The sequence below is a fragment of the Alnus glutinosa genome, chromosome 2 (genome assembly GCF_958979055.1).
Source record: "Alnus glutinosa chromosome 2, dhAlnGlut1.1, whole genome shotgun sequence".
NCBI lineage: Eukaryota > Viridiplantae > Streptophyta > Magnoliopsida > Fagales > Betulaceae > Alnus > Alnus glutinosa.
The window spans coordinates 19,279,174-19,294,313 of record NC_084887.1 but is presented as its reverse complement, the minus strand read 5'-3'; the positions used below and the strand labels follow the sequence as shown (position 1 = coordinate 19,294,313).

The 15,140-nt window shown below is 40.7% G+C and overlaps 1 protein-coding gene across 2 annotated transcripts in view; it reads left to right on the top strand.

Annotated features, from left to right (window-relative positions):
• Positions 1–15,140, top strand: part of LOC133861521 (5'-3' exoribonuclease 4-like) — a 45,409-nt gene that overhangs the window by 13,754 nt on the left and 16,515 nt on the right. For both annotated transcript variants that reach the window (XM_062297307.1, XM_062297306.1), the window contains 10 exons: positions 5,467–5,631; positions 6,577–6,654; positions 6,999–7,076; positions 9,773–9,865; positions 9,960–10,028; positions 10,118–10,213; positions 13,487–13,557; positions 14,457–14,585; positions 14,673–14,749; positions 14,844–14,884. In XM_062297307.1, the coding sequence (XP_062153291.1) occupies positions 5,467–5,631; positions 6,577–6,654; positions 6,999–7,076; positions 9,773–9,865; positions 9,960–10,028; positions 10,118–10,213; positions 13,487–13,557; positions 14,457–14,585; positions 14,673–14,749; positions 14,844–14,884 (897 nt within the window). The remainder of the gene's footprint in view (positions 1–5,466; positions 5,632–6,576; positions 6,655–6,998; positions 7,077–9,772; positions 9,866–9,959; positions 10,029–10,117; positions 10,214–13,486; positions 13,558–14,456; positions 14,586–14,672; positions 14,750–14,843; positions 14,885–15,140) is intronic.

Genomic DNA, 15,140 nt, shown 5'->3' with positions numbered 1-15,140 from the left:
GGAATCTTCCAGCTACGTTACCTCCTCGCCTAACGATGATAACCTTGGAACCCTCCCTGAAGGACCTAACAAAATCCTTGCCTGAAAACCGCAGCACACTATCCAAGGTCGAAAACAGCCACCCAATGCTTTGAGCGCCAAGCAGTACCAGGCCTGAGAAATTCCTCCTCCTTTCTTCCACTCTCACCACCGAAGCTCCTTCTACCACCGTAAACACAAACGTCTTTGCTTCCACACAACACCACCTCTCCATGTTACAGTTGATATGTTAACTTTGTATTGATAAAAGCTTGTTCATTGTTTACTTGTTAAACAAAAAAGTTCAAGCCCAATTCTAAGGCTTGTTTGATGAACAAGCCAAGCTTTTGAGCAGACAAAGCTCAGCTTGTTTAGGCTACAAAACAAAGCTCTTGAGCTGGTTCATTAATAAGGCTTGAAACAAGCTTGATATTAGGGTTGGCAATTCGGGTTCACGGGTCGGGTTCGTGTCAACCCGACTGACCCGATTACATAAGCGGGTCTGTCACGAACCCGACCCGATTATTAATCGGGTTGTGACACGCGACCCGAGCACGACCCGATTAATAATCGGGTAACCCGAACATGACCCGACTAATAATCGGGTAACCCGAACACGACCCGACAAACACGACTAATAAACGTGTCACCCGTTTACCCGACACGGCATCAATTTCACTGTTTTCACATGTTTCAACCTTCAATTTTAGTTTTTACCTTCAATTTTTTTTTAATCGGGTTATAATCGTGTTGGCAGGTCAACCCGCGTAATCGGGTTATAATCGTGTTAGCTGGTCAACCCGCGTAATCGGGTTATAATCGCGGGTTGACCCGCCAAACACGATTATAATCGGGTCATAATAGGGTCAACCCGATTATGACCCGAACCCGATTATAATAAACCCAAACCCGGTTTTTTCGTGTCGTGTTCGTGCCGGGTTCGCGGGTCGTGTCAAAAATTGCCAACCCTACTTGATATGCATGCATACACACATATTGCCAATTTTTCAAAAGTTGACAGGCTCACCAAGCTGCTTGTGAGCGCGGCAATTTTATCTCAAACCAAACTCAAGCTTAGGTTTGTATAGCCCAAAAGAAACTCCTTGATGATGTTCAACTGCGCATTGCTAGGTAAATGGTTATGGAGGTATGGAATTGAGAGGGATATTTGGTGAAGAGTTGCGGTGGATTCCAAGTTTGGTAGTTTATGGGGTGGGTGGTGCTCCTTTGAGCTTGTAGGTGCCTATGGAGTGGGGTTGTGGAAGAACATCAGGAAAGGGTGGGAGACTTTCTCTGGTTTTGCTAGATTTGAGGTGGGGGATGGGGTTAGGACAAAATTTTGGCACAATCTGTGATGCGAGGATGTGGTTCTAAAGGAAGTTTTTCCTAATCTCTTTGATATTGCTTGGGTCAAGGATGCCTCAGTTGTGGATAATATGGAGGTTTTGGGCAGTTTTACTCAGTGGAATGTGAGCTTTGTGAGAGAGACGCATGATTGGGAAGTGTGTGTCTTTACTTCCTTTTTCCAAGTGTTGCAATCAAACAAGGTGAGTAGAGATTGTGCAAATAGGCTCTGGTGGGTCTCTTTCCAAGAAAAGTTTGTTCAAGTGCCTCTCCGGAGGACTCTCCGTCGTGGTCCGGCTCTTCACCGCCGTCGGCACTGCTGCGGGTGGCTGCCACTCGCTGTTCCGGCGTGTGTGGTCGTGGGTGTTTCTGATTTTTGGGTGCTAGATTTGCTGCGTATGGGACCTCTCCTCCACACAGGTGCCTCTCCGATGGCTTCTCCGGCAATTTTCGCTTCTTCCAGTGGTCCTTCCGGTTGTTTTCGCGTCGCTCCGGTGGCGCGTGTCTCCACATGCCGGTGATGCGTCGGTGTGCGTGGCTCCACGCGCCACTGCCCTTTTTTTCCTGTAACTCTGGCTTTTCTTTGTATTTCGGGTTTGCTTTGGTTTTGGGTTTGCTTTCTTATATTTCGGGTTTTCTTTGTATTTCGGGCTCAATTTTCTTATGTATTTTGGGTTGTGGGTGTTTTTTTGGGAGGGTTGTTTGGGTTTTCTTATGGGTTTTGCGGAGTTTGTTGGATTGGGGTGCTTTCTGGGCAGGTTTGGGTGTTTGATGGGGCCTTCTTCTATTTTTTTGGGCTCTGTGAGTTATGGGTGCTCCTTGTGGGTTTCGGGTTTTAGGGTTGATGGTTCCTGTGTATACTCCCGGTGTACTTAGGGGTGCCTAACGCTTTTTAATAAAATCTTCTTACTTATATAAAAAAATAGGTTTGTTCAAGGTCTTGCTCCTTCTTCAGATCCTTAGCTTGCTCTGATAGTAGTGGTTTCCCTTGAAAGAGTGTGTGGCGGACTCAGGTTCCTTCGATGGCGGTTTTTTTTGTGTGGTCGGCAGCCCTCGGCAAGATCCTTACTGTGGACAATCTCAGGAAGCGGCATATCATCATTGTGAACAGATGTTGCTTGTGCAAGAGAGATGAGGAATCTGTGGATCATCTTCTTCTTCACTGTGATGTGGCTTACGCTTTGTGGACTAATATTTTTAATTGTTTTGGTATGTCTTGGGTTATGCCGATAAGAGTTATTGACTTGTTTACTTGTTGGTAGAAGTTTGGAAGGCTGAGGAGTGCTTCGATTTGGAAGATGGTGCCTATTTGCATCTTTTGGTGTGTTTGGAAAGAAAGAAATCTTAGATGTTTCGAGGATTTGGATAGTTCCATGGAAGATATTTTAGTTTCATTTTTTCATACGCTGTATCTTTGGATAGTGGTGTTTTTGTCCCCATTGGCTATTAGCTTCGTTGATTTCCTTATTCGTTTTTCTATTCCTAATTAGGTGTTTCCTTTTGTATATTTCCAGTGTACTAAGGGGTGCCTTATCTTTCAATAAATCTAAATTTACTTATAAAAAAAAAATGTTTGTATATACACAAAGAGAAACCATAATCAAGGGAAAGGAATATACTTTGGTCCGGCTGATCTTGGTGCACAAAATCGAACCAAGCGCACGAATTGTGAAACAAATTGGCCCGGAAAAACCGACAATTATTCGACAAAATCGGAACCCATTCTTGCAGAGAGGTACAGAATCGACGGACACAACAGAATTGATGGAAATGGCAAAATCATGGACGCGGGAAACAAATCGGCAGAGTGTGAATGAGAAAAGTAATGGTCATAGTTTCAGTGGAAACCCTATCAGAGTGGGGATGAGAAAAGTGATCGGTCGGTTGGTTTGGTCGAAAGATCTAGTGTTTTCATCTTATTATTCTATATAGTGTTTTTTCTGATGTGTCCAATTTCTATTGGAAGTTGTAAAACTGGTCTTTTACAGCCCGTCCAGAGAGTAAGGGCTCTCTTAATATTTTGCTAAGCTAATTGTTCTAATTTATAATTTACCCATGCAAAATCTATATGCCAGATATGATGCTGATTGCGTCTTTACACTTAGAATTCCTTCTATAGAAATATGAAATGGTGTGTGGCTGTGGTTGTCTGATGGATACATGATTTCCATGGGTAAGACATTAGATTCGTCTCTTAGCTTGGCAAAAGTTGGATCCTACAACAACTTACGGAAAATGTGAGAGTTATCTTGCACAAAAATTCGGTCTTATGTAAGAGAACCTTTGTTTTGTTCTAATAGTTCTACAACTTAGATAATATTAATGCAACCGAGGGGTGAGGAGATGATTAATGGAATCTGTATGGGTATAGTGGCCCATATTACTTACAAGTTCCGAACATTCCACCTATAACAAAAATTGTTATCAACCATGGTTAGGGCGTTGGGATTTCAGATGGGCATCGTCATATATATTTATTAAGAAAGCACTTTTTGGAATTGCAAAACCTTCTCTAGTACTTCTTGTTTATGTTTGCTTCTTTACTTTTGAACTTGTGCTTCCAGAACTTTTAAATCATTCTTCAGTCTTTATGCTTCTTGGAAGTTAGATCTTTCGAGAGTTTATATCGTTAAGAGTCTGTCAGAATCATGATCAGAGTAGAAAACTAATCCCTGCTAAGTTCAGAAAGGAGGGATGAATGGTTAAGGTTGTAGTAACTAGTGTTAGCAGTTTTGCGATATTGTTCATCCACTACACTTCTTTTAGTTATATAGGTCACCAATTCCTCTCCTTTTTTTTTTTTTTTTTTTTTTTTTTTTTTTTTTTGTGGGTGGACCGTCTAAATTCCTAGTTAGATTATTTGTACTCACTTGTAGTTTTTAATATGTTGGCTGTCATGTTTCCCTATCATGTCCAGCCTGCTTCCATTTTCTTGCAGCTGCTTCTATAATAGCTTTTGTTACCCCCCCTTCCTCCCAAACTTGTTTACTTCTTGGAAGTAGCATTCACTTGTTTAGAGCTCTTAACTTCTTTGGCATCATGTCATGTCCTAGTTGTATGGTCATCATGGCCTTCTCGCCTCTCACTGTTTATTTCAATTGTTTGTCATAATTTTGTGGCCATGAGAATGTGTGCATTCTACTTGACTAATCCAAATGAAAACTTTGGATATGTTTGTTAAGTGTTTTTTGTTTGGTAAATGTTTTTCGGAAAATTGTGTTTTTGTGTTTGAAAAGAGAAAAGAGTTTTTGAAAATGTTTTCTTTTTTGATAGGTAATCAACAAATGTTATAAAAAGCCTAAGGCACCCCTAAGTATACAAGAAGTATACAAAAGGATCACCAATATAGAAAAACTAAAAGAACTAAGAAAACCCAGCCAAGGAAACCTGCAAAAACCCAAAAGAAAGGACTTCAAAAAGACCCTTAAGACCCACTAGAACTACAACAAGACACCCACAAGCAAACCCCCTAACAAGAGCCTTGGGCTTCATCAGAACGCTGAAAAAACCTCTTGCCTTTACCCCGGCTAGAGTAATCATCACTAGCATCAAAATTTATCGAACACTCCCAAGTTTTTAAGCTCCCTTCTAACTTTCGGTTTAGGAGGAGAAACCAAAACCTCATGACGTTCCTCTTCAAGAACTGTCAAAAGATCCAAAAGCTTTTTCTCATTACCCCTCCAAGAGATCCCCAAAATGGGATAGATGTCCTTCGCACATTGCACTACCTCGGAGTACCCGAAATCACCCACCTCTCCATCCAACCCTAACTCTCCCTCTTGCTGATCACCCCGCTTCGAAGTCTCACCCAAGACTGAATACTCGCAAACATAGCCTTTGATATTTACTTTTGTTTGTCAAAACTTAATTGGATTTTCCTTGTGTCATGTACAAATATACAAATTGACGTGTAGAATGTGATAGCTGAGGTTGCTCTATCCACATTGAGATCAACATCTCAAGGTTGAAGTGGCAATTATTGGTGCTGCATATTCATCAAAATATTATTTGTGCTGCATAATGTTGGTAATCTATGTTGTACTTTAGTGTTAAGTTTGTAACATTTTTATAGTTAACTTTTTTTGGTCTGGTTATCTATTACAGTTTCTCAACATATGGGTCCTTCGGGAGTATTTAGCATTTGACATGAGAATCCAAGGCTTGAAATCGAAGGCAGACCTAGAGCGCCAGATTGATGATTTTGTCTTCATGTGCTTGTTTGTTGGAAATGACTTTCTACCCCACATTCCTTCTTTGGAAATATCGGAGGTTGGACAATTCAGATGCTTATATTAATTTATTGCTAGATATAATGCTTTAATGCCATATTTTCATTTCTTACTGATGTACAAGACATTTTTCTCCCTGTAAGCAACTGGATTTGAAGTAACTTACTAACACAAAATTTTTCTACCAATATATGACATATTATGAGTCTATATGTTTTTATTTAGAGTAAATTATTGTGCCCCTCTAAACTACAACCCCATTCTCAAGTTAGCATCTAAACTACAACTCAGACTTACAAACTACCACAATGTTTTGAGTTGCCCCTTGTGTCAAAAAAATGTTGTTCTTTGAGATGGAAAACGTTAGTAAGTGCCTTGCACTTGTGCTTGAGTTACTAAATTGCCGTTAAAAAAACTGACATAGATAACACAGGGGTGGCCACGACCAAGGGCGAGGGGTGGCTACGTGGCCATCCATCTAAACAGGCGAGGGGTGGCCACGTGGCCACCTCCTTTGAGCAGGTGGGGGTGACCGCGTGGCCACCTGTTAGTTATGTTAGGGGTGGCCATCTCTCTGAACCGGTGAGGGCTGTGCGGCCACCCCTTTCAACAAATGGGGTTGGCCATGCAACCACCCCATCTGAATATGTGAGGGGTGGCCACACTGCCATCTCTTTGAACAGTGGGGTTGGCCGCATGGCCATCCCCTATGTCATGCATATTTAAAGTTTGTGGGTTAATTATAAGATTAAAATGACCTCTGAACTTTCACTTTGTTTAATTAGGTTTCTGTTGGAAATAAATGATACTTTTCATGCTGCATTGTACCCTTATATTTGTAGGTAAACTGGACCTACCCTGCCTGGTTCTACTTCTTGATTGTTGCATTGTGCTCTCATATTTGTACTTCACCTGGAACTAACTTGCATAGTTCTACTTTTTAATGGTTTACCAATTTTTACCTGATGCTTATTCTTTTTCACAGGGGGCTATTGATCTGCTCATGATGGTTTATAAAAAGGAATTTGTTAACATGGGCGGTTACCTAACTAATTCTTTTGAGGTAGAGCTTTTTTTTGGTGCTTTGAGTTATATGTTTATCTGATGCAGATGTAAACATGGAAAGTAACAACTAAATTGTAGATGTGTAGACTCCATGCTAAGTAATGACAATATGCTAGTTGGCATTGGGCCTTGGTAGGCTTCTTGATGTTCTTGCACCACTTTAGCAGGCCATAGCTTATTTCCCACAAGTGTTCAAATTTGCCGCAGAACTACAATAAATATTGACTACAATCTCCCCTTGCTTCTGTCTGCATGCCTTGATTTTTTCTTTTAAAAAGTTTCATATAATTTGTTGTACCCTCTTCACTTTCTAGGTCATTTATATTTTCATCCATTTTTCAGGTAAATTTGGAACGTGTGGAGAAATTTGTCCATGCTGTGGGATCTCACGAATGTGCAATCTTTAGAAGACGTAGCCAGGTATTTCAAGATGCTTTATAATGTGGACATGTATCTATAATGCTGTTATTGAAGATTGTTTCCTTGATTGCAATGACTTGTTCTAGAATCCTGGAGCCATTTCTTTCCTTTAATTTGTTTGTCTTGACAAGTGCATTTTATTTTATCCTATGCTTGTGCACAGTTTATGTGATTGTTTTCCAAAAATCATTAATTATTTGTTTGAGAAACAGGCAGTGGCTATGTGCTACGAATTAACTGTTCAATTGATTATAAAAGGATGTAATGTATATCAAATGTTATTGTAGTTGGTAACATGATTAAATGTTTTCTGTTGCTTCTTGTATACTCCGTGTGTACTAGGGGCGCCTTATGCTCTTTTTTTTTTTTTTTTTAATAAAATTGCAATTACTTATCAAAAAAAAAAAAAAAGAACTATGTTGATAATTTCAGTCTTGTTGTGTCCTGGTACAGAAGTGGCTAGTTGGGTTTAGGCTCTTGTATAATGTAAAATTATTTTGGTCTGCTTTGGATTTAGTCTCAGGCCCAATCCACACAATGAAAAGTCCACATTTTTACTTGGATCTCATGTGTGCTTGCTTGCACGTATGCTCCCCCCCTCCCCCAATGCCCAAAGTAAAACAATTCTTCAACCCAATTTGAAGGATAAGAAAGCATTTAGATTTTCTTGTTTTTGTGTACTTGGAGTTGTCTTTTGTGTTCGACTTTTGGATGTCGAAGTGTAGGGAGTCTCTTGATGTTGATGTATTGTGCCTTATCCTTTTACGTTCTTAATAATTGTTTGTTTGGAAGAATTGGAAGAATGGGTTTGAGAAAAATTTGGAATGGAAAGAAATGGCCCAGATGTCGGCCAGATAATATCCTTTTCATGGAAGTTCTCAGTTTGTACCCTCTTCTAGACTCCATTTTCTGAGTTCTCTCTCTCTCTCTTGGGGGGGGGGGGGAGCTAAATGTGTGAAGGAGATCTTTCAATAAGTGAGGAATGTCCCTCCTCGAGTCTTATGTTGTATCCTATATTGTTTACATGCGAGAAATATATGGCATTTTAGGAAGATTCTTGCTCATTGTTTGCTTGAATTTTTTTTTTTTTTTTTGAGTGATAATTGTACACATGTCCCTTGTGAAATGGCCATCGGGAGATTGTTGTTTGGGAGAAGGACGACGATTTTTGGGAGGGGTTGCCCTTGGACTGGGAGATGGATGGTTTTCAAGATGAGGAGTCTTTGGCTATCTTGGATGCCTTGGAAGAAGATATCCATCGGGATAAGATGATTGCTCGCCAGAAGACAAAAGGCAAGAGGGAGCTCTTCAATTTGAAGAGCTCCATCAATTATGGCGATGCTAGCACTTCCTCCAAGCGTTGGAAAGGAAAAGCTCTCATGTTGTAGGGGGTTTTAGTTTGGGGGCTTTCGGGGCAGGTTTGGGTGCTTGGTAGGGGTTGTTATTGTATTTGGGGAGCTTCTCATGTTTCTTGGGTGTTTGTTGGGGGCTTACCTTTTTTTTGGGGTTCTTTTGGGTTTCTTGTGGTTTTGGGGTGCTTCTTTTGCTTCTTGGGTGTTTGTTGGGGGATTACCTTTGTTTTTTGGGTTTTTGGGGCTTTTCTTTGTCTTTTGACTTTCCTTTGTTTTTGTGGGCTAGCTGGGTTGTCCCTCTGTATACTTCCTGTGTACTTAGGGCGTTTTACGCTTTTTTTAATAAAATCTTCTTACTTATCAAAAAAAAAAATGACCTTTACAAGGGTTTGACATCTTTCTATAGGCTTGTGCATGCCTAGGGGTGGCAAAATCCCTGAAGCCCCAACTAACCCAAGAAAAGCAATTGACCCCAACCTTGTCAGGTCCTGTACTGACACCTATTGGGCAAGTGTGGGTAACATATTTTGATTTTTGACACCTGTAGAGTCAGGTGTTGGGTATAGGGTGTTGAAAAACTGACTCCTATGCCCTAACTTACCCCTCCCAATAGGTTTAATATAAAACCCCCCTGAATTATTCATTTCCTCATTTAATTTGTTAGCCGTGCCTCTCTAGGTCTCTTTCACAGAATTATGGAGCCTCTTGCCTGTTGTTCGTCACAGAGCTTCTTGCTCTCTCCTCTGCCACCTATCCATGCCTCTTGGCCTCTCCTCTTCTATTGACCCACCCCCCTTTATAGTGACTGTCTATGATGGCATAGGTCGTCTTTGATGGCCTGTCCTGGCATACATTGGCTTTTCACAGCCTCACATGGTGTATATTAGCCTCTAATAGTCCCAAACCAAGTCACGCTAGCCCAAACTGACCAATCAAGCAACAGCTATTGATATCGGCTCAGTTTGGGCAGCCTGAAGTCCGTCAACTTGAGGGGTCTTTTAGGGCCCCAACCCCATTGGTTAGGCCATTATTGCAACCGACAACCAGGCCAAAGGGATTGGTGGCCACCCCTATGCATGCCCTAATTAATCACCCTTATGTTATTTTGCTTATTGCAGCATCCTAGCATTGCTTTCTTTTTCAGTCCTTGATTTGACGGTAAATCCACTATTTATTGTTTCTAATGTTGGAAAGATTTTCAAGTAAAATCTGATAGATTTTACAGCAGCCAAGTATTACTACAAAGGAAATTAGACTATTACTTTTAATGTGCAAATATCAGATAATTTTGTATTTATACAGTTTGCTTAATGAGAGCGTCTTTAAACAATGTCCTTTATTCAGGTTGGAAAGGAAAGAGAGTTCCGCCTTCGACGTTTTTCAAGTAATAAGCATGTCAGATGTTCAAGTAACCTCATGAGTCAAAATCCACCAGATGTGAGCGTTCTGTATATTCAAAATCTAAAGTTATAAGGTGAGTTTATACTTGTTGAAACTGGAATTTATGAAATTTTGATTTTAATTGAACCAGTCCAGTGCTGTGGGGGTTCAAACACCAAGCCACTGTACATCCATTGGTGCAAATGCAGTTGAAGACAAGGTTTGCTGTTGACCTTGTGCTTTTGAGATCTGTTTGAAATGCAATGTAAATTGTCTCCTGTACTGCTATAATTCTTGTTGCTTTGACAGATTAAGCTTGGAGAAATGGGTTGGAAGGAAAGATTTTATGCTGAAAAGTTTGAGGCTGAAAGTGAAGATGATCGCAAGAGAATTCAGAGACATGCGGTTAGGAAATCTACTTTGAAATTTATATTCTGCTAACTCTATGGTTTTAATCTGCTGCTCTGCTCTTGTTTTTCTCTTTTTATTAGTATTTCCAAAATCTGAGGTTAATGCCTAGTAAAAAGCTCAATCTTACAAGAAAGATATGTTTTTATTTTATCTGTATTGCCCTGGTGGCACATGTGATGCATGTGCATTATTAAGCTTTGTTTGGTTTGATGTAAAATGTTTTACGTAAAGTATTTTCAGTCCTTTCTTCAAACCCCCCCTGGTGAACACCCATAGTAGAAAATACCCTAGGCACCAACCACTTTCTCATTACAACAACCCTGTCACAGTTGCCCTCCCACCAGCAGGAAATGGAAAACATTGTCAGGATGATAGCCAAACACCTGAAAATCAGTAGTTTTCCTAGACAATATTTTCAGCCGAAATATGTCTGAAAACGTTTGACGTTGAAACAAATGTGTATAGTCATCCAGTTAGCCTACATTAAAATTCTTTTACATACATACTTTTATTTATATTTAGGTTGTCTTCACTAATTTGAAATTATGAAAAAACTGGGAGATTGGTGCAGCAAAGAGACTTTTGCAATAGAAACAGGACTCTTTGCACTAGTGGTGGCGCGTCCCGCTAGATCTCAGCCTTGGTCCTCCTTATCTCATGGAGAGCTGATTTCAGGTGAGTCTTGAGATGGAAAGGAGGTTCTTAGTGGAGTCAAAATCTTTTGTGCTCTCGGTCTTGGATGGGGCGTCGGTGCTGTGGGTGAAAGAAAAGAGGAAAGGCTTCTTTAGTGAGGTCCTCCTGAGCAACCAGTGCACCGTTTGGCTAGCGTCGACAATGGGGGTTCTTTTGGGTTTCCCTGGATATAAAGAGTTTGTCAAATCTTTCAAGGAGGGGACGAAGGTTCTGATCGTGCGTAGAGGTGGAAACAAAGATGGCCAGTTTTTAGAGGCGGCAGCTTATGGGATGGGCGGACGGAGAGGGATTCTACTGATCCCTAAGGGTCATTGGGGGTGGGGCTGGCACAAATTTGCCAGTGAGCTAAGAAAGGCAAAAGACTTCTTTTTTGCTATGGTGGGGTGTGGGAGTGGGTCTTCGTTTTCGGCGGAGAAGAAGGGTGGGAAGGAGGAGGGGTCAAGGTTGGGAATGGCTTTGAATAGGACGGCGCCTTTGTTTGCGGAGATGGTGAGGTCAGACTCGTGTCCTGATGCGATGATGTTGCACATCGTGGGTGGTTTTCCATCGTCGTATGCGGAGGTGGTGTGGTTGGAGCCATTACGTCATACCAGGTTGTGGGCTTTGTTGGCAAAGCCATGTGCTATTGATATTCTTTCAGCGATGAGGTTTGTAGACTGTAAGAAGAATCTCGAAGCTGGTCTCTCTGTTCGAGGCTCGGCAGGCTCTGCAAGGATGACAAATTCGCGTTTGAATTTGCGTACGTGGAGTAAGTTGCTCGTTAGGTTTAACTTAGTTGTGGGCCAGGTTGTTGGTTGGTTTGTTGGGTTCGGTCTGGGCCATAAGATTAAAGGATTTTGTTTGGGCCAGTTCATGCCTAACCCCAAATTCAAAGAGACGATGGAGGTCTCCGAGGTTACGGGTCCTGTGTCGGACCTTGAAGCATGCCTTGTTTCGGCGAAGTGTTTTCAACGTCCGACGGTTGCCCATGAGAGTTCTCATCAGCCGGAGACGACTTCAGCGGCTGTTTCTGGGGTGGATCTAGTCTGTTGACTTTCGGGGTTGGGTGTGTTTCTAATCCAACGGTTGATTCCGCCAAGTTGTCTGCATCTTCACGGTTCGTCTTTCCCCCCTTGCCGACATTGTCATTGGATGCTCCGCCGGCTCCGGTAGGCTCTGTTGTTGGGTTTGGTTTTTTCGATACCTCCTTTGCCAAGCAGCTCCGGAGGTGCTTGTTTGACCCTTTAGCTCAGACCTGAGGAGTCTTCTCAACCCATCATCGCCCTTTCACAGGTTTCATTTTCAAGGGCGACTGAGTTCAGTGAGAGGCTTTGTTCTTTTTTCTTCTTTTTTTTCCTTGTTTCGTTGATATCTAAGCCATTTCAGAAATACTACCGGAAGGCAAGGGAAGGTCGATTAGTGCAGTTGGATGAGAATTTTTTTGTAGCATCTGTGGCAGCAATGAGGTTGCTTGTCAGTTTTACAGTTGAGGAAGCAGTTGCAGTGCTTCCAGTGATGGATTCTGCAGGAGTTGCAAATTCCGTGAAGGATATTGTTAAGCCATCTATTTCAAAGAAGGGTTTCCTTCGGAGGGGGTTTCTCAACCTGAGCTCGGCTGTGAAAGTTTCTACTTCTCATTCCTCACTTTTAGAGTCGGTTGTGTCATTATCGACTCTGGATGTCAAGGAAGATGGGGTTATAGGGCTGCCCTCCCCTCTGAGTGGTTGCGTCACTCCTATCTTTGAAAGGGGTAGTGAATTCAAGGTGAATGGTTTGTTCCAATCTCAAAAGTGACAAGTAGGTTTTGATCCATCTGGGGAGGTAGTTGTGTGGGAGCAAGGTGATGAGATTTGGGTTGGGGAGGCTGGAGATTTACCTTACCCTTTTGGTGTTCTTCCTCCCAGCATGGCATTGGATTGGGAGGTGGATAGTGCTGAGGATGAGGATCCGTCATTGATGATTCTGGATGCCTTTAAAGAGGACTTTCTTCGGGAAGTTAAGGTTGCACGCCCGAAGTCCAAAGGCAGGAGGGAGATTTTGAATTTGGTAAGTTCCATTGACTATGGTGATGCAAGTGCATCCACTCAGCATATGAAAGGGAAGGCTCACGTGCGGTAGCGAGGAATGCTTCTTGAAGGTTCGGGTTTGAGGGTTTTTGGTTTTCGAGGGTTTGTTGGGTTCTTTTTTCTTTTTGTGGGCTATTTTGGCTGTTCTTGTGTATACTTTTTGTGTACTTAGGGGTGTCTTACGCTTTTTTAATAAAATTTTCTTACTTATAAAAAAAAAATTTAATTTGAAATTATGAATTTTATAAAAGTCTAGGGTTTTTTTTTTTTTTTTTTTTTTGGGTTGATTTGGTTTGTATTTTTTGTTGAAATGAAGTGATTGTGTTGAATGTGTGCCTGTTCACGTGGTTTAACTATTTTTTATATGCGAGAATGTCATTTATTCTACACGTTCGTGATGTTATGTTGTACCTTTTCTTATCTTTGCTCCTGCTTTATTCTCTTGGGCTCCTCTAAGATAGGATCCTTCACGGTTGTTGGTATCCCTTTTTCAAGCTACATAATTTTTGAAGTATTGCAATTGATGTAGGTTTTTAAATATATCGAAGGGATATGTTGGGTTATGCGTTATTACTACGAAGGAGTCTGCTCCTGGCAATGGTAAGTAGTGCTTTCTCTTCTTTCATTTTCGATTTCTTTCTTCTTTTTAACTCCCTCTTATAATTTTCAGATAATCAATCTTGGTTCATTCGACCATTTTCGATTGCACTGCCTTCCGTGCTATCATCTCTCTCTCTCTCTCTCTCTCTCTCATATATATATTACGCACCTAAATGTACATATTAGGTGCGATATATGCATGTTAAAAGGCAGTACTATAACTGCAATGTAAAAGGTGGGTATTCATGTGGTTTTGTTTGTTTGAAATATACAAATTGGTCTTCACCTTGATTTGGCTAACTCACCGTAATATCATTGGACAGTGTATAAGGTTATTTTTATTTTTCTTGGATTTGTTTGGCTAGGGTTGTTGGAATTGTTAACAACCCTTTCTTGTGTATGGAGGTTGTGTTTCTCTATCACTGTGCCATTTTAGTCTCTATTTTGGGCTTGGCTTTAACAATCCTGATCCTTGGTAGTGCTATATCTGGAGGGGCATAATAGGACCTTTGGACCTCGCTCTTTATATAAAAAAATTCTGGTTTCTTGTGACTAACTTCAAAAGAAAATCGTCTCCTATTATAGGTCTGAATTTGACTTTGTATAGAGAAAGGAGTTGCACAGTTGGTTGCATGAAGTAAATTGTATATAGTGGTTTGCTGGCCCATATGTGTTTGTGTCCATTTATTTCCATTATTGATTAACCTTCCTTTGTCTTTTAGAGAAATCTGGCTCTTGATAAATGTAAGACATATATACGTATTCATTGTGGGATTGTCATATTTAAACAATAGTCATTTTAAATGTATCCAGACATTTTCAGTTGTTGATGACTTGTCTTCATTTATGTAGAACATCCTAACTCGATTGTTTAATTAATTTTAATTCTTGATTTTCAGGTTTTACCCTTATCATTATGCTCCATTTGCTTCTGACTTCCATGGTATTGATCAATTAAAAATCGAATTCACACTAGGGGAACCTTTCAAGCCTTTTGATCAGTTGTTGAGTGTATTGCCTGCTGCAAGGTTTTCAATTTAACTTGTTTATTCAGTTGTTTGTTTTTCTAATTTTGATTATGTAACAAGTATGTGACCCAGTGGATGCACATGCAGTGCACATGCTCTTCCTTTGTTTTACAGGAAACTGATGACAGATATGTCGTCACCTTTATTGGATTTTTACCCAACTGGTAAGATTTCTGCTGAGTGGTTTATCTTTTGCAAGTTGATAATCCAAACTGCTTTGTGGCATCTAATCATGACTTTTTTGTTTTTTGGGGGCAGATTTTGAGCTTGATATGAATGGAAAACGTTTTTCTTGGCAGGTGATGGTTGATTCTTTGTTCTACTATTTAGTATCTATAGTGTTGCCTTGATACTATTTCTGTCTGAGCTTGCAAAAATTGTAGATTATCTTTTCTTTGTAGGTAATGCAAGTCATGCATCTGCAGAAGTTACTGATTATATTTTTTGGCTGTCATGAATCTATGTCATAGATGTATATTTCTTCAAATGTCATACACAACCGGGACAATGCCAGCTCACCTGATATTTTTTTATAGAAAAAAGGTTTCTTCTACT